The sequence below is a fragment of the Esox lucius genome, chromosome 11 (assembly GCF_011004845.1).
Source record: "Esox lucius isolate fEsoLuc1 chromosome 11, fEsoLuc1.pri, whole genome shotgun sequence".
NCBI lineage: Eukaryota > Metazoa > Chordata > Actinopteri > Esociformes > Esocidae > Esox > Esox lucius.
This window is the reverse complement of record NC_047579.1, coordinates 35,358,913-35,383,353: the sequence shown is the minus strand read 5'-3', so window position 1 is coordinate 35,383,353 and position 24,441 is coordinate 35,358,913. Positions and strand designations below refer to the sequence as shown.

At 45.0% G+C, this 24,441-nt stretch overlaps 1 protein-coding gene across 3 annotated transcripts in view; it reads left to right on the top strand.

Annotated features, from left to right (window-relative positions):
- smurf2 (SMAD specific E3 ubiquitin protein ligase 2) overlaps positions 1-23,146 on the top strand; it is a 55,511-nt gene extending 32,365 nt beyond the window's left edge. For 2 of the 3 annotated variants that reach the window (XM_010874499.4, XM_020051060.3), the window contains 14 exons: positions 3,841-3,924; positions 4,677-4,939; positions 5,863-5,947; positions 7,517-7,675; positions 8,315-8,368; positions 12,925-13,126; positions 17,568-17,671; positions 17,817-17,931; positions 18,457-18,635; positions 18,882-19,019; positions 19,154-19,274; positions 19,378-19,579; positions 20,100-20,175; positions 20,594-23,146. In XM_010874499.4, the coding sequence (XP_010872801.2) occupies positions 3,841-3,924; positions 4,677-4,939; positions 5,863-5,947; positions 7,517-7,675; positions 8,315-8,368; positions 12,925-13,126; positions 17,568-17,671; positions 17,817-17,931; positions 18,457-18,635; positions 18,882-19,019; positions 19,154-19,274; positions 19,378-19,579; positions 20,100-20,175; positions 20,594-20,693 (1,882 nt within the window). In that variant the 3' untranslated portion in view covers positions 20,694-23,146. The remainder of the gene's footprint in view (positions 1-3,840; positions 3,925-4,676; positions 4,940-5,862; positions 5,948-7,516; positions 7,676-8,314; positions 8,369-12,924; positions 13,127-17,567; positions 17,672-17,816; positions 17,932-18,456; positions 18,636-18,881; positions 19,020-19,153; positions 19,275-19,377; positions 19,580-20,099; positions 20,176-20,593) is intronic. The other variant, XM_010874500.4, reaches the window with a different exon arrangement.
- The last annotated feature ends 1,295 nt before the right edge of the window (positions 23,147-24,441 follow it).

The following is a 24,441-nucleotide window of genomic DNA, read 5'->3' as shown; positions in this document are numbered from 1 at the left end:
GATTTTGCAGGTTTTCCTAATTGTTATCATAGGTACTATGAGAGACGGAATCTAAAACAACAATCCAGAAAATCACATTGTATGATTTTTAAATAATTAATTTGCATTTTATTGCATGACATAAGTATTTGATCACCTACCAACCAGTAAGAATTCCGGCTCTCACAGACCTGTTAGTTTTTCTTTAAGAAGCCCTCCTGTTCTCCACTCATTACCTGTATTAACTGCACCTGTTTGAACTCGTTACCTGTATAAAAGACACCTGTCCACACACTCAATCAAACAGATACAGAATCTCTAAGGGATCGCCCAGCCACCCTGCGGAGAAAGCTCATTTCGGCCACCTGTATCCGGGATCTTGTCCTTTCGGTCATGACCCAAAGCTCATGACCATAGGTGAGAGTAGGAACATAGATTGACCGGTAAATCGAGAGCTTCGCCTTGCGGCTCAGCTCTTTCTTCACCACGACAGACCGATACATCGACCGCATTACTGCAGAAGCTGCACCGATTCGTCTGTGTAAGGACATCAGGGATACAATTGTAGACCTGCACAAGGCTGGGATGGGCTACAGGACAATAGGCAAGCAGCTTGGTGAGAAGGCAACAACTGATGGTGCAATTATTAGAAAATGGAAGAAGTTCAAGATGACGGTCAATCTCCCTCGGTCTGGGGCTCCATGCAAGATCTCACCTCGTGGGTCATCAATGATCATGAGGAAGGTGAGGGATCGGCCCAGAACTACACGGCAGGACCTGGTCAATGACCTGAAGAGAGCTGGGACCACAGTCTCAAAGAAAACCATTAGTAACACACTACGCCGTCATGGATTAAAATCCTCCAGCGCACGCAAGGTCCCCCTGCTCAAGCCAGTGAATATCCAGGCCTGCCTGAAGTTTGCCATAAGTATTGAGGGGAGGATGGATGGGGCCATGTATTGCGAGATCTTGGCCAACAACCTCCTTCCCTCAGTAAGAGCATTGAAGATGGGTTGTGGCTGGGTCTTCCAGCATGACAATGACCCGAAACACACAGCCAGGGCAACTAAGGAGTGGCTCCGTAAGAAGCATCTCAAGGTCCTGGAGTGGTCTAGCCAGTCTCCAGACCTGAACTAATTTGAAAATCTTTGGAGGGAGCTGAAAGTCTGTATTGCCCAGCGACAGCCCCAAAACCTGAAGGATAACGTATGATCTCTGTAATTGCAAACAAAGGTTTCTGTACCAAAAATGTGGTTCTCCTTTTCTGATGTATCAAATACTTATGTCATACAATAAAATGCAAATTAATTACTTAAAAATCATACAATGTGATTTTCTGGATTTTTCTTTTAGATTCCGCCACTCACAGTTGAAGAGTACCTATGATAAAAACTACAGACTTCTACATGCTTTGTAAGTGGGAAAACCTGCAAACTCGGCAGTGTATCAAATACCTGTTCTCCCCACTGTACACCAATCAGCCATAACATTATGACCACTGACAGGTGGAGTGAATAACAATGATCTCGTTATCATGGCACCTGTCAGTGGGTGGCATATATTAGGCAGCAAGTGAACATTCTGTCCACAAAGTTTATGTGTTAGAAGCAGGAAAAATGGGAAAGCGTAAGGATCTGAGTGACTTTGACATGGGCCAGATTGGGATGGCTAGGGTCAGAGCATCTCCAAAACTGCAGCCCTTATGTGTGTTCCCGGTCTGCAGTGGTCAGTACCTATCAAAGTGGTCAAATTACTGAACAAGATAGTGCTGGTACTGATAGAAACGTGTCAGAACACACAGTGCATCGCATTTTGTTGCGTAGGGGGCTGCGTAGCCGCAGACCAGTCAGGGTGCCTATGCTGACCCCTGTCCACTGCTGAAAGCGCCTACAATGGGCATGTGAGCATCAGAACTGGACCTTGGAGCAATGGAAGAAGGTGACCTGGTCTGATGAGTCACATTTCCTTTTACATCACATGGATGTCTGGGAGCGTGTGTGTCGCTTATCTTGAGAACACATGGCACCAGGATGCACTATGGGAAGGAGGCAAGCCGGCGAAGGCAGTGTGATTCTTTGGAAATGTACTGCTGGGAAACCTTGGGTCCTGCGTTCATGTGGATGTTACTTTGACACATACCACCTACCTAAGCATTGTTGCAGACCATATGCACCCTTTCATGGCAACTCTATTCCCTGATGGCATTGACCTATTTCAGCTGGATGATGTGCCATGCCACAAAGCAAAAATAGTTCAAGAATGGTTTGAGGAACACAACAACAAGTTCAAAGTGGTGACTTCCAAATTCCCCAGATCTCAATCCAATCGAGCATCTGTGAGATGTGCAGGACAAACAAGTCCAATCCATGTAGGCCCCCACTGCCACCAAGACTGCTAACATCTTGGTGGCAGATACCACAGCACACCTTCAGAGGTGTAGTGGAGTCCATGCCTTGATGGGTCAGGGCTGTTTTGGCAGCAAAAGGAGGACCTACACAATATTAGGCAGGTGGTCATAATGTTATGGCTGATCGGTGTATATATACAGGTGCTGGTCATAAAATTAGTCACTAAACTAGTGAGTGTACAGCTTGTATAACAGTTTAAATTTGCTGTCCCCTCAAAATAACACAACACACAGCCATTAATGTCTAAACCGCTGGCAACAAAAGTGAGTACACCCCTAAGTGAAAATGTCCAAATTGGGCCCAAAGTGTCAATATTTTGTGTGGTCACCATTATTTACTAGCACTGCCATGACCCTCTTGGGCATGGAGTTCACCAGAGCATCACAAGTCCTCTTCCACTCCTCCATGACGACATCACAGAGCTGGTGAATGTTAGAGACCTTGCGCTTCTCCATCTTCCGTTTTAGGATGCCCCGCAGATGCTCAATAGGGTTTAGGTCTGGAGACATGCTTTGCCAGTCCTTCATCTTTACCCTCAGCTTCTTTAGCAAGGCAGTGGTCGTCTTGGAGGTGTGTTTGGGGTCGTTATCATGTTGGAATACTGCTCTGTGGCCCAGTCACCAAAGGGAGGGGATCATGCTCTGCTTCAGTATGTCACAGTACATGTTGGCATTCATGGTTCCCTCAATGAACTGTAGCTCCCCAGTGACGGCAGCACTCATGCAGCCCCAGACCATGTCATTTCTTCAGTGTTGATCATATCATTTATACTTTTTCTTTTAATTGTACTTATTTTTTGATAGTCTTTTATTATTAAAATATAAAGAATGCTGCATGATTGAATTAGCATTTGTTAAAGTTATGCGCAACATATAATTTGTTTTACTGTAGGTTAAACAGGTACAGATGGGTGTTTATTGATGGTAAAACACAGTCTTGATGTTTTTCAGTCTTTCTACTCTTGGCTCTAAATCAGCAAGGATTGTTTTTCTGTGTTACTTATTGTAAAAGGTCTGACTGTCCTCTTATTTATCCTGAATGGTTCTCTGTTCATTTGTTTCTCATTCATGCATATTCAATCTGGTCCAACAGTCCTCAGATCCATTTTGGAATGTATCAAACTTTTTAGGCCTGTGAAGATCTCTACTGGACAGTTAATGCTTGTCTTTTCCAAACTGGCTCACAAGCAGAGGTTTTACAGACAGCATGTGGTGTCCTAGACTCCAGTCCAAGTAGGCAGAATCTCTGCTGTTCAGGGACTTCACCAGCCCTCAACACTGAGCCAAAGATGTTGACTGGGATTAAGCAGTCTGGTCTGGGGTTGGTGTGCACGGTCTGAATTGGGTGAGCAGATGGGAGACTGTGCAACGAACCCAGTAAGGAAAATCTGGGTCACGTTCAGTCCGGAGAAAACGTTCTGAGTTAGGGAGGTAATATCTTAACTTGTTTCCAGCTGGGAGGAGCGGAGGACTGCGTCTGGCAGGATCCAGTACTTGAACCACATCACGCGCACTACACAGTGGGAGAGGCCTACCAGGTGAGGACATAACCTTATCCACTACCCAACCTCACACCCATGGTTTATCCACAGGCATGAAAATGTTGAACAGCGCCCTAAAGCCTGCACGTCTGTAGAGAGAGTTGCCGCAGTGACCACATGAACTCCCTATAGTCTAACACCAAACTTGTTGTTGTTTTGAGGGAGGACAAAAAGAAAACCAAAAGGCTGCATGACATTTGGTTCAAATACTAACATCTTTGTATTTTAGCACTAATAAACCTGTTTGTTTAAAATTTATTTGTGAGTGTAGCCAGGCAACTAAAAATAACTTTTTTACAGCTCACTCATCGTCTCAATGCTGTCTCAGTCAGGCCACCATGATACTGCAACAGGGCTGAAATAAACGTTTTTTAATCAATCTTCAACAAGGGAGTTGACAGTCGCATTTGCTTTCTAAGACATTCTGATATTCTGCTGGAGTATAAATGAAAGGTTCATTTGACCAGTGTTGCATAGTTACTGGCTAGGTAATGTATTCCACAGTGTCTAGGTAGCTAGGTGTGGAAGTTGAAGAAGGCAACAATATTAATCTGATTGTGTACATTTCCTGTTTTGTGTTTCTGTGGGTGTATTACCCCTTTAACAAAAATATATTTTAAGAAAAGCTATTTATTTTAAGTAATTATAGGTAATATTTCATAGTAATATTTATTTTTTATGTTTGGTTTTTTATGACTACCTCATATTACAAACCTCATTTTGAACCAGGAATTCTGGTTTTGACCCAGCCTCCCTGAGCTTGGTGTCCCTCTTCGCCTTCTCCCCGTTCCCTCCAGGCCTGCATCAGAGTACTCCAGCCCCGGCCGGCCTCTCAGCTGCATCGTGGACGAGAACACGCCTATCCTGAGCACCAATGGGGACACGCCCACCGTCCCGTGCGTGCCGTCCAGTGACCAGCGGGCCCAGGAGAGACGCGTCCGCTCCCAAAGACACCGGAACTACATGAGCAGGACACACCTGCACACACCGCCAGACCTGCCCGAGGGATACGGTGAGTGGGGAGGGAGTCCTGGCCACACGCAGCCTCCCGCCACCGTCCGCTCACATGACCCGACTGGAGCACTATGCCGCGCAACACGGCCGTGTGACTGATGCATCCGCTGCGCCTTCTGTTTTTTACACTGCCATCGTTACGAGGCCACTGCCTCCCTCCTCCATCTGGCCCCAGGCTCGGCTGAGTCATCCCGCTAATCTGTGTCCCCGTTCAGTCCTGCAGCCGCCGTGACTCTGCATCGCAGCAGCATATGGAGCCCGTCATGCCCCCCCCCCGTTTAAAGGCGTAATTGAATTGATCTGGCAGTTAAAGGCCTCCCCCCTCGTCCGTTCTTCCTCACACATGACCCGAGGGCGTCGCTTGATCCTCAGACACCGAGGAGCTGCTGAGGATTTAGAGGTGCGGGCCAGCCGGGTAAATCACTGTAGCTGTTTTGGAGCAGCTCTTCTGAAACCGCTGTCAGCTGCAGTGGCAAGCCAGGGTGGGACCCTGTCCAATGAGCTGGGCGCAGCCGCTCCCTGTCAAGGGAGGAGTAGAGGCTAGGAGGACAGGGCGTTGGGTCCAGAGGGATGCCAGAGAAGAGCTTCCCAGCTCATGGAAATCTCTCTGTCAAGCTGTGACCAATCAGTTTACCGACACGCAGACAACAAACCCCCCCCCCCCCCGACCCTCCACCCTCTGTCAGCCTTGCTACTGGGATCCAAACTGACTCCCTGATTTTATCTCTGTCCCTGTCATCTGTCTGTGCGTGCGCACACATGGACATACACACACGCGCGCACGTGCAGGCACACGCACACGCTCAGATCAAGACACATTGAAGCAACAATGAAAATGTTTACTGGAATGATTATTTAACTAAGACCTTTCTTTGCCTCATCATCTACTCCCATCTGTCACATGTCTGTCTGGGTAACCAGAGCAGAGGACCACGCAGCAGGGCCAGGTGTACTTCCTCCACACCCAGACAGGAGTCAGCACTTGGCATGACCCTCGGGTGCCCAGGTAAACCAAACACCAGTCTTAACACACACGCGCACACATTCTGGAAAAAGGATGATCTGGAATGCTGTTATATTTTGGATGAAGGTGTTTTTTATTGACAGTCATCCGACCCATCCTGTAAATTTCCCGTTGGTGTTGACAGACAGACTGGCTAACTCTCCCAAGACCTGTCTGACCCCCCGTCTGTCCTGTTCAGTGCTGCTTGGTCCGTTCTTGTAGGGATGGGCACTTCTGTTTTTAAATATCTTGATAGTTTGAATACGTGTTTTTTGTTACACTTAGTTTTAAACAAAAATAAAATGTTTGAACAGGAGTATGAGTGCTAGGGCAAAACCTAAAACGTGCACCCCTTTTGGTCCCTAGGACCAGGATTGGGAAACACTGGTCTAAATGGATTTTTAGGGTTAATTTTTAGTCATACTTTCTAACACCCTACAGTCACATTCTGGTCAAACATCACCAGAATCACAGCAGAAGCAATAGTAATTTTTCAAACTTTGACCTGGTTTCATCCAAATTCCATGCCATTTCATTAAAAGCATGATTTTGATCGTTCACAACCTTTAAACAGAAAATATTTCTCGAAGAAATTGGACTAGTATAAAACAGAATTGCTCTCCACAGACATTAAAGGAGTCCAGCTGCATGACAGCTATTAATCTAGAATTGTACTATTATTTCTGAATCAGTTCTCTTGCGTCTTTATGTCCCAGTTAGCATCACTTTAGAGGTTTGCTTCATACTCTTTATGGCCATGGCTACAGATCTGTCTTTTCTCTGACAGAGAGTTTGTACGGTCAAGGTACAGCCATCTAGTATCGGGTTGGACCCCTCCTTTCCCTCTAGAGCAGCCTGAATTCTTCAGGACTTGGGTTATTATACAAGGTGTCAGAAACATTCCACAGGGATGTTAGTACATTCTAACGCAATGGCATTATGCAGTTGCTGCAGATTGGATTATTATACATGTATGCTTCAATCCGTTGCATCTCCTTCCAAATGTGATCGTTTTGAATGAGGTCTGGAGACTTTGCAGACCACTGAAGTCAACTGAACTCGCTGTAATGTTCCTGGACCTGTTTTTGAGAAAGTGTCACTTTTTTCCGCTGTATTTGTTAAGCATTACCATGAAGGTACGCACCTGGTCAGCAACAATGTTTAGATGAGCTGTGGTGTTCAGCAGTACTCAGTTGGTATCAAGGGACCTAATGTATGCCAGGAAAATGTTTCCCATACCTTAACACTGACACCACCAGGCAGCCTGTATTGTTGACACCAAGCAAGATGGGTTCATGAGTGATAAAGCTTATACAAAATTCTGACTCTGCCTCGTTGGACAAAACCCAGTTTCTGTTGCGTCATGCTGATGGCAGTGTTTTTCCATTTCTCAACTATCCATTGTTGTTGACCCTACTAGGGCAACTAGTTGTACATTCCAAGACATACAACTTGATCTCCACACCACTCTTGTACTGGACTTTTATTTGCCTGTTTGGGGCCCAGACTGTTAGCCACCAAGATTATTGTGATTCTTGTGTTTCATCTGTGTTATATGTTTCGGGTTCCCAGAGACCTAAGTAATGTAAACTGTGAGGAGCTGGGTCCACTGCCCCCTGGCTGGGAAATTAGGAACACAGCTACCGGACGGGTCTACTTCGTCGATCACAACAACCGCACCACGCAGTTCACCGACCCGCGGCTTTCAGCCAACCTGCATCTAGTCCTCAAGTGAGTATTGGGTTGAAACGGGGCCACAGAAATTAAACAATATTCAGAGAAGGAAATGGAGCTAAGGAGTTCACTGACTTTCTGATAGTTTGGAAATTTAGGTTGTCGGACTGTTGTGTGACTGTTGAGTTTGTCGGACTGTTGTGTGGCTGTGGAGGTGGTCTGACTGTTGTGTGGCTGTTGCGTTTGTCGGACTGTTGTGTGGCTATGGAGTTTGTCTGACTGTTGTGTGGCTGTGGAGGTGGTCTGACTGTTGTGTGGCTGTTGCGTTTGTCGGACTGTTGTGTGGCTATGGAGTTTGTCTGACTGTTGTGTGGCTGTGGAGGTGGTCTGACTGTTGTGTGGCTGTTGCGTTTGTCGGGCTGTTGTGTGGCTGTGGAGGTGGTCTGACTGTTGTGTGGCTGTGGAGGTGGTCTGACTGTTGTGTGGCTATGGAGTTTGTCTGACTGTTGTGTGGCTATGGAGTTTGTCTGACTGTTGTGTGGCTATGGAGTTTGTCTGACTGTTGTGTGGCTGTGGAGTTTGTCTGACTGTTGTGTGGCTGTGGAGGTGGTCTGACTGTTGTGTGGCTGTATAGTTTGTCTGAATGTTGTGTGGCTGTACAGTTTGTCTGATTGTCTTTTGTTTTGTGCACTGTAGCCCAAGCCCTAACAGTTCCCGTGGCTGCATCGAAAATCAGAACAGTCAGATCAGGTGAGGCCCCCATCTCCCCTTCTGTCCTTTCTTCCATGACCCCCCGGAATATTTCACCATTGGAGGAGACAGAACAGACTACACACAGACACGCACAAAAAGAGACATTGACTCAGGGTCCCCCCACACTGAATGTTTTATAGGAAGGTGAAGTCCCATGGTGTGTTAACCACTTGTTGGCGTTCAGCTTTCACAGCAGCACACACACACACACACACTGCACGCACAGAGCTGAATTCCACCGCCCTGCAGCGATTTTGATCATACAGGGGTTTTAGAACACAATCCGTCACAAAGCTGGCTTTGGCTTGACATCAGATAACAATGTGGAAACCAAGACTTGTGTGTTTGTGGCTGAGGAGTGCCTTACGTCCAGGAAACGGAGCACACATTTGATGCCGAGTCTATGAATGAAGTGTGTGTGTGCGTGTGTTAGTGCGTGCATTTCAGAATTTCTCCACCCAGCTGTTTCAACACGGGCCAATGTTACGATAGCCACAGCATTAGCCACAAAGCAGTGCGGTGGGCGATGGGAAGGTGGAGTAGGGTACAGACGGCTTTGGTGGGCTTTCTCCATTTGACCTCATTCCTGCTTGGTGCCAGGAGAGACGGGTGCATTGATAGAGAGATCGGGTGTTTTTTCCCCTGCTGTTCAAAGACAGATCAAAGAACGTGTTTGGGACTTTGGTTGTTTCTTTTGCCGCGGTCCTCAGAACATCTAATAAAAACCCAATCTGGCACGCCTGGCATGTTCGTAATGCAGGAATCTTGTCTTGAGCACAATAATGTCCAGATGTATGAATAGCAGTCCGCAGCATTTCTGCTCTTTTAAAAACACTGGTCCGATTATTATTTTTACTTCAAAGTTAGGAATTAGAGTTTGCGGTTATTTGAGATGAATAACTGTATTGAAATGAAAGGTGCGTTGAGCCTAGAGTGTTTCCCTGGCCATTAGAATGAAGTAGATGTCCCAACCACATACCTTCCTTAAGTTCTGCTTTCAAGTGAAAAAACCTTTGGCTTTGACTAGGCTCGGTAGGTGTGTGTTAATGTAACACACATTGAGTGGTGGATCAGAGGCTGGGAGCATGCAAAGACAGGCTCTGCGGCCTGACCCAGTCTGACTGGATCTCAGATATTCTCAGTTTTCCTCTGGTGCGCCTCCCTCCCTGGGTCGGTGGCCTCGCTGACCAGCGTGTAGCAGAAAGGCTGGTCCCTGCTGAGACGAGGGGTGGGAGTGACATTCCAACCAGCGACAGAACTCTGGAAAAGATATCAGAAGGCCGGCATGGCTTTCCATCAAGACATCTGCCTTTTATCAAGGCAAAAGATTTCTCAAATGTTCACTACTCAAACAGTCATCCCACAAAAATGTTTGATATATATGCATCTTTCAAGCTGATAGTTTATAGCCCATTTTATTTGCTAAAGACATTGCCTCAATGGGCCAGAATAGGTTTTTGGTTGGACTCACCCTGTGATGCTGCAGTCTCCTGGCACTAAGACTGGTCACTGGACAATAAGTAACATAATCATCCCTGCTTGGCTGTAATACCTGGCTTCAGATCTGCCCTGTGAACTCTGCCATCAGCACTCAGAGGATCAGTTCCCATGGGTCTAGCATTGTCTAGCTTTACAGTGAGTTCACTGTTCTACTGGCTGAGCATATCATAATAGTGTCTTCAACAGGTAACACACACCACAAGATCTCATGCTCTTAAGAAAGGGGTTTCAAAAAAGAGGAATAATGTGTGCGCTTGGTGGAGGTAGGGGTCTGTGTGTGGGTATGGGTGTGTGTGTGTGTCAGACAAGGCAGGAATGTTTGATTTATGGGTGAAAGTGCATAGGGAGTACTGCTCTGTGGCTCTGTGCCTCTTCTCCCCCTGTCTGTGCATCCTCTGTTTGGGTGCTGACCGGAGCCAGCCCTTCCTGCCTCCAACCTCCTTCCCTCCCTCTGAGTCTAGTCTGCAGGAAATAAAGGATTGAGAGGGACTGCGGCGCCCTATGGGGCCCCCCTCCTGTGGCTTTCGGAGATAGCAGGAAGTGGCCAATCCAGCTTGGCTAAGAGGCAAAAGACAGGAGGACCCAAGGGCCGTCAATGCTCAGATGTGTTGCAGTCCATTGAGCGATATGTAGACTAGCGTGACTGCTACATGAGCCCTAATTACACCTGCCGAATGGTTGACCCCCATTTCAAATACACTCTCTCTGTGTCTCACTCACACCTACGACACAAATACACTCTCTCTGTGTCTCACTCACACCTACCACACAAATACACTCTCTCTGTTTCTCTGTCTCACTCACACCTACGACACAAATACACTCTCTCTGTGTCTCACTCACACCTACCACACAAATACACTCTCTCTGTTTCTCTGTCTCACTCACACCTACGACACAAATACACTCTCTCTGTGTCTCACTCACACCTACCACACAAATACACTCTCTGTGTCTCACTCACACCTACCACACAAATACACTCTCTCTGTGTCTCACTCACACCTACGACACAAATACACTCTCTCTGTGTCTCACTCACACCTACCACACAAATACACTCTCTCTGTTTCTCTGTCTCACTCACACCTACCACACAAATACACTCTCTCTGTGTCTCACTCACACATACCACACAAATACACTCTCTCTGTTTCTCTGTCTCACTCACACCTACGACACAAATACACTCTCTCTGTGTCTCACTCACACCTACCACACAAATACACTCTCTCTGTGTCTCACTCACACATACCACACAAATACACTCTCTCTGTGTCTCACTCACACCTACCACACAAATACACTCTCTCTGTTTCTCTGTCTCACTCACACCTACCACACAAATACACTCTCTGTGTGTCTCACTCACACATACCACACAAATACACTCTCTCTGTGTCTCACTCACACATACCACACAAATACACTCTCTCTGTTTCTCTGTCTCACTCACACCTACCACACAAATACACTCTCTCTGTGTCTCACTCACACATACCACACAAATACACTCTCTCTGTGTCTCACTCACACATACCACACAAATACACTCTCTCTGTTTCTCTGTCTCACTCACACCTACCACACAAATACACTCTCTCTGTGTCTAACTCACACTTACCACACAAATACACTCTCTCTGTCTCACTCACACCTACCACACAAATACACTCTCTCTGTTTCTCTGTCTCACTCACACCTACCACACAAATACACTCTCTCTGTGTCTCACTCACACCTACCACACAAATACACTCTCTCTGTGTCTCACTCACACCTACCACACAAATACACTCTCTCTGTTTCTCTGTCTCACTCACACCTACCACACAAATACACTCTCTCTGTGTCTCACTCACACCTACCACACAAATACACTCTCTCTGTCTCTCTGTGTCACACACACACCTTTATGGCCGGCTGTACTGTCTGGTGTTTATGACCCAGCTCGGGGGCAAGCGTGGCCGCTACACCCCACTGAAGTGCAAAAGACCTGTGTGCAAATAATCTTCCAGGCCTGGCTCCATAAAGGGCTTTTGACTCTCTCTCTGTGCGTGTGTCTGTCTGACCATTCTGATGTGCTTGCCTCAGAAGAGCTTTCCACCAACCCTGCCACGGTTAACAAGTTCACTCGTAGTCTACAACTACCCACTGGGGTGGTTCAGGGTTGACGTTTTGTATTCCGCATCAATTTCTGTATTCCTAAAGGAACTTAAAATGCACTTTCTCTAAATGAACTTTAATGAAGAACCATTCTGAAGAATAGCCGATGACAGGAGGTCTACGAACGACCTCATTGAACCGTCATGGCAGAAGACAGACACTATCTAGTTATTTGCATATATGTATCTTGCCATTGCTTCCCCCCTCTAGACCTGTCTATTGTCTTTGTCTGCCATCTGTCTCTGACCACGGTGGGACTAGAGTCTGGTGGGGCCAGAGCCTATTTGGGACCAGAGCCTGGTGGTTCCAGAGCCTGGTTGGGAGCAGAGCCTGGTTGGGAGCAGAGCCTGGTTGGGAGCAGAGCCTGGTTGGGAGCAGAGCCTGGTGGTTCCAGATCCTGGTTGGGGCCAGAGCCTGGTGGGGAAGTGGAGTTTCCCACTTAGGAATGTGTAACAGGGCTGTTTGTCTGGAGGGGATGTGGAGGAGGGCTCAGCAGCTGCACCTCACCTCCATCCTGTTAAAAGACAGACAGGAAGCCCAGGAGTCTTGGACACATTACTCGATTCTGTGTGGGTGGGTGTATGCATTCAGGAATATCACCCTCACAGTGTCTGTGGGCCCGTCGCAGCTTGTTTGAGTTCTCAGATGACCTCTGTATCCCTCTTTTACACCTTATCCACAGTCAGCAGAAGGGTGGAGACAGAATTGTAGCATGCCTGGATTTAATTTTATTTTTGGTGGGGGGGGGGGGTTGTTAAGGGTTGGTTTTTATAGCAGGTTTACTTTTGTACCTGTTTGTTGTTACTCCCCCAGTCTCAACAACCATCCATCTCCCTCCCTCCACCTCCTCCTCGCTCTGATTCCATCTCTTTCTCTCCGATCTCCAGCCGTCAGAACCAGCTGAAGGAGCAGGCACAGCAGGTGCTGGTGTCTCCGGGTAATCTGCCAGAGGAAGCAGAGTGCCTCACGGTGCCCAAATACAAGAGGGACCTGGTGCAGAAGCTGAAGATCCTCCGCCAGGAGCTGTCCCAGCAACAGCCTCAGGCAGGCCACTGCCGTATAGAAGTGTCCCGTGAGGAGATCTTTGAGGTCAGAATGCAAAATGAGTGTTATAATTGTCATTTGTGTACTGGTTGGTTTGAATTCAGACTGTATACCAACGGGTATGATCTCACAGCACATTCTACAGATCTTATTTTGTTAGCAGCCAGTTTATAATCTCAATAAGGCGTCTCAGGGGTTTGTGGTATAAGGCCAATATACCACGGCAAGTCACTGTGTCCAGGCATTCTGCGATGCATCGTGCCTTGGAACAGCTCTTAGCCATGGTATATTGGCCTTTTACAACACCCCTGGTGACACCTCAAACACACATAATTCGTTTCCATAGCACCACTGCATTTGCCTTGCAGAGGCAAATGTGTTCTTTATTCTATGGATTGGATCAAACCTCTGCAATCTTACGTGCAAATCATAGCAACAGGTGGATGTTAACTTTTTGTTGCACATAGACCCAGACAATGCGTATTTTCTATTCTGTGGAATGACATTGTAGGTATGATTGAGGTGTTAATCACAACCATGGTTATTTAGTATTACTATTACTGAAGTTGACTGTCCCTATCTTAGAGGAAAGCATCAACTTTAGAAATGTCCCTCTGGTTTACACCTGCAGCAGTTTATGTAAAATGTTGTCATTTTGAAACCTACAGCAAAGACTTTCCAGTCTGTATTTCCCACTCCGCAATGCTTGTCACACTTCAATCACAGCATTATTTGACACACTAGGGTTGTTACTTATTATTTACGGATGACGATTTACAGCTTTGTGGACGGTGGTGAAACCACAGTGTTTTGTTCTATTTGCCCTGGTCTCAATCGGAGTACACAGCGCAGTGAGACACACCATGATTTGCTCGTTTTAAAATGGCCATTTGAATATGACTGGTTGGCTCTTTCATGATCTACCACAGACTGAATCTCTGGGCCTAACCCAGTTCCATTTCACAAAGTTATTGTTGGCTCACCGTAAGGCCCATCATTCAGCCTGAAACCCAATAACTGCCAAACAGGCAAAGACAAGCTTTTCTTTCCCACCAAGTCAAGCCGTCATTTCTGATTTAGTGTGGCTGAACTGCCTCGTTGATGGTATCCATATCTGGATAGGGACACCTGGTCTCTGTTGACCAACACCATTCCACCTCCATTGAGAAAGCGCTGACAATCACTGGCATGGTTGAAATCCATGTACCAGTTTGGTTGCAGATGAAGGCAGGCTTTACATGAAAGCTGAATTATAGTAACAATGCAGCAAATGTGCTTACCCAGATTATCTAGAATGATTTTTCTTTCTTATTATTTCACCAGGTAAGTAAGTATGATAAGAAAGGCATTCTTATTTACAGCAGCAACCTGGGATCAACCGGGATCAACTGCCTTGCTCAGGGACAAAACGAGAGGATTATTCACCTTGCTGGCTTGGGAATTAGAATCAGCAATGTTTCATTTACTGACCCACAGCTCCTGACCACCAGGCTACCCTGCCAGCCAAAATCTGCACTTGATTACTTAATCTTCTTAAAACATGGTCAGATTTCACTGATGTTTTCATGTATGAGAGAACGCATATCCATTAACAAAATATTTGTACACTGCCAAAATAAGTAGGCAGTTTAATTATTCCTTTCAAGTATTTTTTTATCAGGAATATCCTAATATATGAGCAACTCCATTTATATTGTTCCTAGTTTTTAAAAGTTGTTAACCAAAGTGTTACCAGTCTTTTACATTTTACTGACCAACAACCCTCTCCTTTTGAACCCCACTTGAGAAGATGTACTATGCTATGAACTGTTTTTGGGCAGAACTATGGGATAATGTTTCATTGTAGACATTGCCCAACCCCGCACCAGATTCATCTATGATGTGTGAAGATAGTATGTTCAAATCCAAAGCAGACCTCTGATGTGCACTCCCCAGTGGGGGAGGTTTTGTAGTCTGGGAGGTGCAGAGTCTCATCAGAGCAGCAACACCTGCAACAGACTACATGACCTTCATAAAGTATGTGATGGAATGTTCTGGAACAGCCTCGTCTGTTAATCTGAAGGTAGACATTTTTGTTGGCTGATCTCAACACGAATGGGAGAGGGGGCAGATGTTAAGGCTAGACATAACTATCACTTTCCTAGATTTGCCAAACTGTTAGAAATCATGCGATGTGGGCAAGTGTCAGCTGGTTGACTGTCAAGCTGTCTTACTAAAGCGCTACACTAGAGCAGTGGTTCCAAACCTTTTTCAGTTCCTCTATCACTGACGGAAATTTGGTCTGCCTGGAGTACCCCTGAAGAACCCCCTCATGTTAATTTCACTAGTAAGCCTATGGTGTCGTGAGTGATTTCAAGTACCCCCTGTGGAGAGGCCAAGTACCCCTGGTTGGGAACCACTGCATTAGAGCCACCCAGAGTCAGGCACTGCCATCACCTGTTAAGGAATGAAATCCACAACAGCTGCAATTATGCTCGTGTTCCATCACGTCCGTTGGCGCCATCCAAACGTCACTAATCGGTGAGGTTTAATTCTTGATGGCTGAGGCGGGTATTCATTCTGGCTTGAGAATGGACAGAGTTGATTTTGGTGACTTTCTGGTGTGGCAGGTACAACATTACATTGATACAGTGCTGATTGCTTTTGGGTTAGTGTGTACATTCTATCAAAGACATGGGCATTATTTGTTTATAATTATGATTATATCGTAATCCGCTTTTAATAGGACTGGCCACACACTTTGTTGGCTTGAGCCTGTGTCGGTAGTGCCAGGTACATGAGGTAAAACACGCCTACCCAACCAACTCTCCCTGAGTGCCGTTTACTGATCCAACACTGTGTTGAAGAGTAGGAGGTTTCTTACTAACACTCTCCTCTAATGCTTCCACCTAAGTCCCCTTTGGCGAGTGAACATGAGTGATTCCCATCATTTCAGGACCGTTCGGTCTGGGGGGGGGTTCACTCCTTTTTGTCCTCTGCTTTAAGCAGTTTATAATAGCTCAAGTCATTGTTTTACATGTTGAGGACAGGCAGACAGACCAGACTTAGCCAGACTCGTGCTTTGTGCATTCCTAATGACTCATTGACGCTAGGGCCCTTGTGACAGTAGTGAGACTGTCTTATGAGACCTCCTCTTGAAATGTGTTGTCGTGGTGAGACGTTGTCTTCCCACCTCCTGATAAGGCACTTTAATTAATGGTGGACTGGACACTTTTTGCTTTAACAGTGTTTCCATCGTTGCTAGGCAGGCCGAAGCCAGCTAGGCTGGTTCTAAATGACAGAGCAGCATTCATTACAATACAGACAGATGCCTCTCTTTGTCCATGGGCCTGGATTTTACAAAACCTTGCTCAATAATAATAATTACATTATCAGTAATTAATTACATTATCAAGTAATGAAGTACAATATTGTAAAAAAATATATAATGTAACTGTAATCTGGCTGGATTACTTTAAAGATTCTTGAAAACACCTGATTACGTACAAGATTACTTAAATTTGATTTAAAGCTATAAATTAGATTCTTTTCATTTTAAACATTTAATAAAAATATGAAAATGTGTTTTCAATCTTGTTTAAAGAATACATTTTTACCCACTGGTAATTCAGACAGTCATCTGGACAAAACTAAAGTCCTGCTGGCTGCTTTTTAGATATCTGCTTTCACTGTCTGTCCTTTGAGCTCCAGGTAGCAGGAAAGGACAATGCTTTCTGATTGAGAAACATTTCCAAATACAGTTGCAGGAAATAAAGATTATTATTGAAAGCATGCTTATGGCTGCAGGAATATTTCATGGGTGCTGAAGTAAAACAGACATACCCTTTATAGGATAATATTTTGCCTAATAGCGTTTGTGGCATTCAGTCAAGCAGAGATTTAACAATTTCTGCACGTTTTTGCAGGACCTGGAAACGACCCCCCCCCCCCCCCCCCCCCCCCCCCCTCACACACACACAAAAGTTATTTCACAAACTGATATCATGGAGCTCTACAAAGGCCATTTCATGCAACATGTGCATCATGGTTTTAGTGCCACATAAGTGACAGAAGACTGGGGTTGATACAAATAACCTGCTGTAAAACACTACCAAAAGCCCCGGCCAATGAAGTGAAGGGACAAACATACTGTACAATGTTTAGGTATTATAGGCTTCAGTAAGGTACTAAATAAAAGTTTCAGTGGCGCTGATTAGTCATGAAGATAAAGACTAAGCTATTACACGATGATGGTATAGAGCAGGTTTTAGGAAGCTATTGATCTTCTGTGGCCAAATGATCCTTTCTGGTGTAGTATTTTGAATGAATGTTAATGGCAAACACAATACAATATACAAAGGATTTTGTTGCTGATTACTTTTCAGTAAACTAGAACGTGATGTATTCCTCCCAGCTGTGGCTGTGTAGTACTGTATTTGCCAGTAGGTCTTGGTTGACATGATCCTTGTCCCGTTCATGACAACAGTGTGTCTGTTATATGTTATAGGAGTCTTATCGACAGGTGATGAAGATGAGGCCTAAGGACCTGTGGAAGAGATTGATGGTGAAGTTTAAAGGGGAGGAGGGGCTGGATTACGGAGGGGTGGCCAGGTAGGAATAATCAACAAAGCCTGAAAAGGCCTTTTTAAGACTCACTTCTGCATTTTTCTTTTACTTTTGAACATTTGAATAGACCGAGATACCATCAGAACAGACCACCATGTTTCTGATGCTTTGTCTTCTTCTTTGTGTACAGGGAGTGGCTGTATCTTTTGTCCCATGAGATGCTGAATCCATACTATGGCCTGTTCCAGTACTCCCGTGACGACATATACACCCTACAGATTAACCCAGACTCCGCCGTAAACCCGGTGAGTCGGAAGCCCAAATAGTGCCGCTCCCCTTGCTGTGACCCTCACGACCTCTCCCTTTTCTGCTCCATATACCGCCCTCCTAAAGGTCTCAACATTCTGGCCATATTCACAGTTTTGTATTCACAAAATCAGCCATCCATGTGATTTGTGTGGATCCCTAGCTGTAAGAATAGCAGAAAGTTATTATTCACTAAGGGCACCATGCTGTTTTGAGACGTGTGGGGAAATCTGATTTATTGTGCAAATCTCCCGAAAACCATTAATGACTTGCAAGCAAGTTTATTTATATAGCACAATTCATACATAGAAGCAATTCAATGTGCTTTACAAAGAAAAATACAACAGCATAAAAACAAATAGTCAAACGAAAACGTAAAAACAACATCATTTGCGCTAATGTTTGAGAGTCATGCATGCAGCTCAATTCCAATACTAAAATGGTCTAAAATGAGTCCGTCCAGAATTAGTTTTTGTTCTCCGCCGATCGGTTGTGACTGCGGTTGTTTGTGCGTCCCTCCCCAGGAGCATCTGTCCTACTTCCACTTTGTGGGTCGTATCATGGGCATGGCGGTGTTCCACGGCCACTACATCGACGGGGGCTTCACCCTGCCCTTCTACAAGCAGCTTCTGGGTAAACCCATCACCCTGGGCGACATGGAGTCCGTGGACCCGGACCTCCACAACAGTCTCGTCTGGATCCTGTGAGTAGGAATGAAACCGTAACCAGCACTCGGCCAGACCCAGGTGCTCTCACACCAAAAAACCAACGTGGTTTCTGGGTTTCTTGCATTTCCGTCACGTGGAGCGGTGGCTTGTTGAAATAAGTGTAGATCCATAAAAGATGTCTATTTTTTGACGATTTATGTTCTGCCGTACAAATATGTTCTTGTCCAGCACTGTCACTCTGTCTGACCCACTCGTCCCTCTGTTCCACTCACTCCACTCAGGGACAATGACATCACAGGAGTGCTGGACCACACCTTCTGTGTGGAGCACAATGCCTACGGGGAGATCATACAGCACGAACTCAAACCCAATGGCAAGAGCATCCAGGTTACCCAGGACACCAAGAAGGAGTATGTCAGGTGAGTGCCACCGTCTGGCTGTATTCATCAGAGAGTGGAGGATGTGGGCGAAGGCCCCTGTAATACCCCTCATAGAGGCTCAGAACTATGCTGATGTGAAGACTTGATGTTCCGCTATCTCTGTCCCTCACCAGACTGTATGTGAACTGGCGTTTCCTGCGAGGCATCGAGGCCCAGTTCCTGGCCCTGCAGAAGGGCTTCAACGAGGTCATCCCACAGCATCTTCTCAAGGCCTTCGACGAGAAGGAGCTGGAGGTCTGACAGGCAGCGCTGTCCATTCACATCCAACCTAGTAGACTACTTCCCTCCATTCCAGCCCACAGGTTCCCTTTGGTTTGACCTTTCCTGTCGTCTTCAGCTCATAGTGTGTGGCCTGGGCAAGATCGACATCAATGACTGGAAGTCCAACACCAGGCTGAAGCACTGCACCGCTGACAGCAACATCGTCAAGTGGTTCTGGAGGGCCGTGGAGTCTTACGACGAGGAGCGCCGGGCCAGGCTGCTGCAGTTTGTCACCGGCTCCTCCAGGGTGCCCCTACAGGGCTTCAAAGCCCTCCAAGGTACCCTCTTCCTCCTTGGGCTTCCGAGCCCCTCCTAGCCCTGGCTGATCCCATGCACGCATGTGTTAATATCGATTGTTGTGACGTTCATTGCGACGGCGTAGCGTGTAGATACCAGAGGAGGACGGAGGTGGGTGAGGCTTGTCCGTGCTCTCACGTAGCTGAGGCAGCTCGGCAGTCTTGACCTAGGACGGGGCCAGGTGTTGACGTTTGGGCTGAACCCACTGCGCGGAGGCTCAGCGTGGGCCAGTAGGTCCAGTCTGGCACACTGTGAACCACAGCTCTTCCTGTCTGACGTGCAGCTTCCCTCCGCTCCTTCGCGTTACGTAACGCTACTGCCAGTGTATGTGTCAGTGTCAGTGCAAGCCAACAACAACGATATACACCAATACCGTGCGCTGTATTCGGGGCTCCTCCTGGTGCCCGCTGAGCTGGCTACACTGTGAACTACTGTCTTGTGTGTGACTGAGGTGGGCACTCTGCTGTTGAGCTTCTCAGTAACTCCGCTGATTAAATGCAGGTGCAGCGGGCCCACGACTCTTCACCATCCACCAGATCGACGCCAGCTCCAACAACCTGCCCAAAGCCCACACCTGGTGAGTGTCAGCCTTCCCTGAACCAGCAGCCTGACCTCCAGGCACAATGTAGGGCACTTGGTATACTAAGATGAAGCTTCAGGTTCCCAGAGTAGTTTTGCCCCTGACTTAATTGTCATTAATAAGAATCGCACCACCACAAACGCTGTGTTATCAGCGACTGTTAATTGTTTTTGAAATTGGAACATTGACAGTCCTTTAAAACTGTTTTGGACTGATTTGTAGTCATGTTTCAGTCTAAACGAAGTATGGTTCAGAGGTATGGTTCTGTTTGTTACAAGCCGATTTTGCAGCTACTGGAGGTTAGAACGTGGCTGAGTTAGGATTCAGTTAATGTATATGCTAACCATGAGTATAAAGAACTCCTAATGCCAAAGGCTCGTATTTAAGTTAATCTTGCCTTCCTCTCGTTGTTCAGCTTCAACCGGATCGACATTCCTCCCTATGAGCACTATGACAAGCTTTATGACAAGCTTCTCACTGCCATCGAGGAGACGTGTGGCTTTGCTGTGGAGTGAAACGCTGCTAACACAGCAGTCGGCAGGAATAAGGAGCGAAGGAATGGCCCCACCATCCAGTCCACCCAGGGAAAGAAGGGGCGTCTACGGTCCCATGGCCCAAGGAGGGGAATGTGACCAGGCCGAGAGGGGGAGGCAGAGGACACCAGAGCTAGTTATCTGGTCCTGTCCAGTGGTCTCTCCTCATGTCCCTTCTTTTTACAAAATAAAAAAAAACATTTTCAGCTGCTAATAATTCAGACTATTTACTAACTTGTAGAACCTGCTTAAATTGCTGGCTCTTCCCTTTTTTGTGTAAGTTCCTTTTTAGCGTTTTAAAACCAGTCAGTATTCCATTTAACACCCGACCGTCGTACCAAGCTGTACAGGAGGTCTACACCTGAACAAAACAATGGCCACAAAAACAACACTAGTATCACTGGTTTGATGGAGTACAGGGTTATACACAACACTGAACTATGCATGTATGTTTGGAGGCACCCAGGCTCTTTAGTGGGGCCTGAGTCCACCTCTTCCACCTAAGCCTCTCGTGGGTTACCTGTCATCACACAGAGGCTGGATTTTCGGGGAAACATGTTCAGAACTGGATCTTATGGAGATAGGCATCCAGATCCCCACTGTCTATTACCCTCCAAAGAAAGCAAGGGCCCCTTCTCAGGCGCTTCCAAGCAACCAGTGCTGAAGTCTGTCCCACGTCTGACACCTAAGCTTTTTTTGAAAATGAAATGGATAAATAGCATGAAAGGTGTTATTTTTATATAGCGGGAAAATTTAAAAAATAAACACTAAAATTATATAATATATATAATTTATTGCTGTTATTCCAGAAATCTTTGCCATTATTCCAGAAGAAAAATACTAACGTTTTAGATGTTCAAAGTTTAACTGTTTATATTAGGGACAAGTTGTGAAAACAGAGTTAGGCTTGAATTCAGTTCACCTAGATTGCTGTGTGGGAGATCTTTCCATGGCCTGTCTCCTACACGGTAAGTGTACGGGTGGTCTTAAAGGCAGATTGTCTTTTATACACACAGTCTTCTGAGTGCCATTATATTTTTCAGTTGTTTAGATATTAACTGAACCTTTAAATTCTGGGGACATCGTCCTATAGGTACATATGGTAGTGTATGCGCGGTGTGTTGCACGGGTCCTTCTCATGAATAGGCAGACCGGCGAAAAGTTCCCTGCTTCTCTCATGCATGTTGTTAGGTGGACATTATACACAACATACATTTTTCTAAGTGCTACATTTGCCATTGTGGCAAATAACTACTTCTGGTTGTGGTCTTCTGGTGCTAAATACAGTAGCTAATTTATTTCATGAGATTGGCAAAGTTGGTGCATGGAGAAGCAAACAAAAAAACTGCATCGAATTGAACAGACATCACTCAGACTTAAAGATATAATCTCAGGAGATGTCATATTATTTGTTGTAGAACTTCTGAGCTGACTTGGTCAGATACAAAACATTTTCCTCTAATGGTTGGATGTCTTATACAGTACATTGTGTTAAGGGGCTAAGATGTCCACTCGTCATTTGTAAATGTAACCTAACAATAGACCTTGATGTGTTTTTTCAGTTTCCACATTGAACATAAATATAAATGCAACAATTTGAGAGATTTCACAGAGTAACAGTTCATATAAGGAAATTGAAATGAATCCATTAGGTCCACTTGTGAAATACGCTTTTTGTAGTTATGGAGTATTTCCAGGATATTTTCTTTCAGCTCATGAAAAATGGGACCAACACTTCACTTGTTGCATTATTATTTTTCTATATGTATATATCTCCATATTGGCTATAATTTAAATCTAAATTAATGAAATAATCCCCAATTTCTACTTGCCTGAGTCTAGCTCTCCCTTTTTTACGCTGCCTTTCTACAGTAGCAATCTGACCGTGGACTGTTCTATAAGTTTGGATACATTTAAAATGCTCATCTATTCTTTTTATTTGTGTCTGCTAAGTGAACATTTCGCCATTGAAAATGTCATCAGATGGTGCTTTGTGTTATGATTTGAAATTGTTCATATGTGGATCTCAACCTGTTATTTAAGTAGAAATATTCTCAAAAAGAATGCACACAGTTTCCGTATGTAATGGTTATATGTCTATTTTACGTACAAGATAGCTTATGTGCTGAAGGATTTTATATATAACATTTACTCTACAGTCAATTGCACACTGATCTCCTTACAGTCTGTTTGTTTTTACATCTCAGTTTGCATTACTCCATAGCTGCTTCTATAAAAAAAAATTGAACCTTTTATTAACAAGTCGAAGTTGGGATGCAGCTTTCTGTTGCTTTGTTTTTTAGCATGATCCACTAGCAGAACTATATCTCCTATAGCTGACTGATGCAATTTGATGTACGTAACACTATCATTTTTGTAAGAGTTTTATTTTTGTGTGTAATTAGTCAAATTAAACTTGCTTTTGTCTACTGATATGACGACTTGTACATCGTGTCTTTTCTCAGTATGCTTGAGCATCCCTATCTCCTGGATAGTTCAGCGCAAGAGTTGTGTTGTCTGCCAATGTGGCTGTGACTTTGGATCAGAAGAATTGTTACTTGAGAAATGGTGAAAGTTGACATTGGTCAATTCACTTTAATAAACAACTACCTGGTAAAGTGAATCCATGGCAAAAAGGCTGTTATTAATAATACCGCACTTACATCTTACGGCCTTGCTTACAGGGACATAGTACAAACAAATGGGAGTTCATCTAAATAAGGAAACATTTTGCTAGAGGTTTGAGGAACATGCATTGGTTTAGGGCAGATACAAGCACTAACCCTGATCAAAAAGTAATTGTTAGAGCATCCAGCCTGTTTAAAATGCACACTCCACCCTCTCCTTTGGGTAAACCAATACCTTTCATTTCTGCCTTCAGGGCAGATCTGTCTCAAAAAGTATTTGAGTGAACTCCGAAGTGCAGCTGGACACTATTGAAGCATATTGTGTCTTCTGTAAGGTGATTATGTAGGTAGGAATGTGATTATGTAGGTAGGTTGGTGATTATGTTGGTAAAATCCAAAAATGAGCTGAAGTGGACACAAGTTTTGTAAATGTGTCAAAAACACCACTTTGGGCTTAGATGGGCTGTCCAAACTGAGACATTGGGGCCACATTCATATACTAAGAGATTTGTTTTCATTACAAAATACAGCAAATATGGACAACTATTAACTTCATGACTAACTTTGATGTCGTTTTTAGACATCAAAATAATAAAATATATATTTATGTACAGTTTGAGGTTAAAGAAATGCCACTGACCACCATTATATAGTAAAGACAAAATGTAGGTTAGCTTTCTAAATTAAGCCAAAAAGCACAACTAAATGACTTAGTGTTACTAAACCAATAACTATTTTAGAACAAATTGTTCTAAATAAATTATACGTGTAAAACAGAAAATAAAAAGGCACGGCTGAACTAAAGATGAACTAACATTAAACAAAAAACAGCAGAGGCTTGTGGCCTCTATATCCCAGACTGACAATTACTATTGATGGCAGCATCTGATGCATTTACTTTTTGTCATGGCTTAGCCTTACTGCAACTAAACTTGTTTGCTGCCACCTGGGGGTTGAAGTGTGGAAGTGTTTTTCCTGCTGACCCTAACCATCCCATTAGGTAACTTAAGTTAAATGTTCTCCATATATAGTGTAGAGAATTGTCCGCCATAATATGGATGTGTCCTTTTCCTACAGTAAATGGAACACCACATATTCCTACA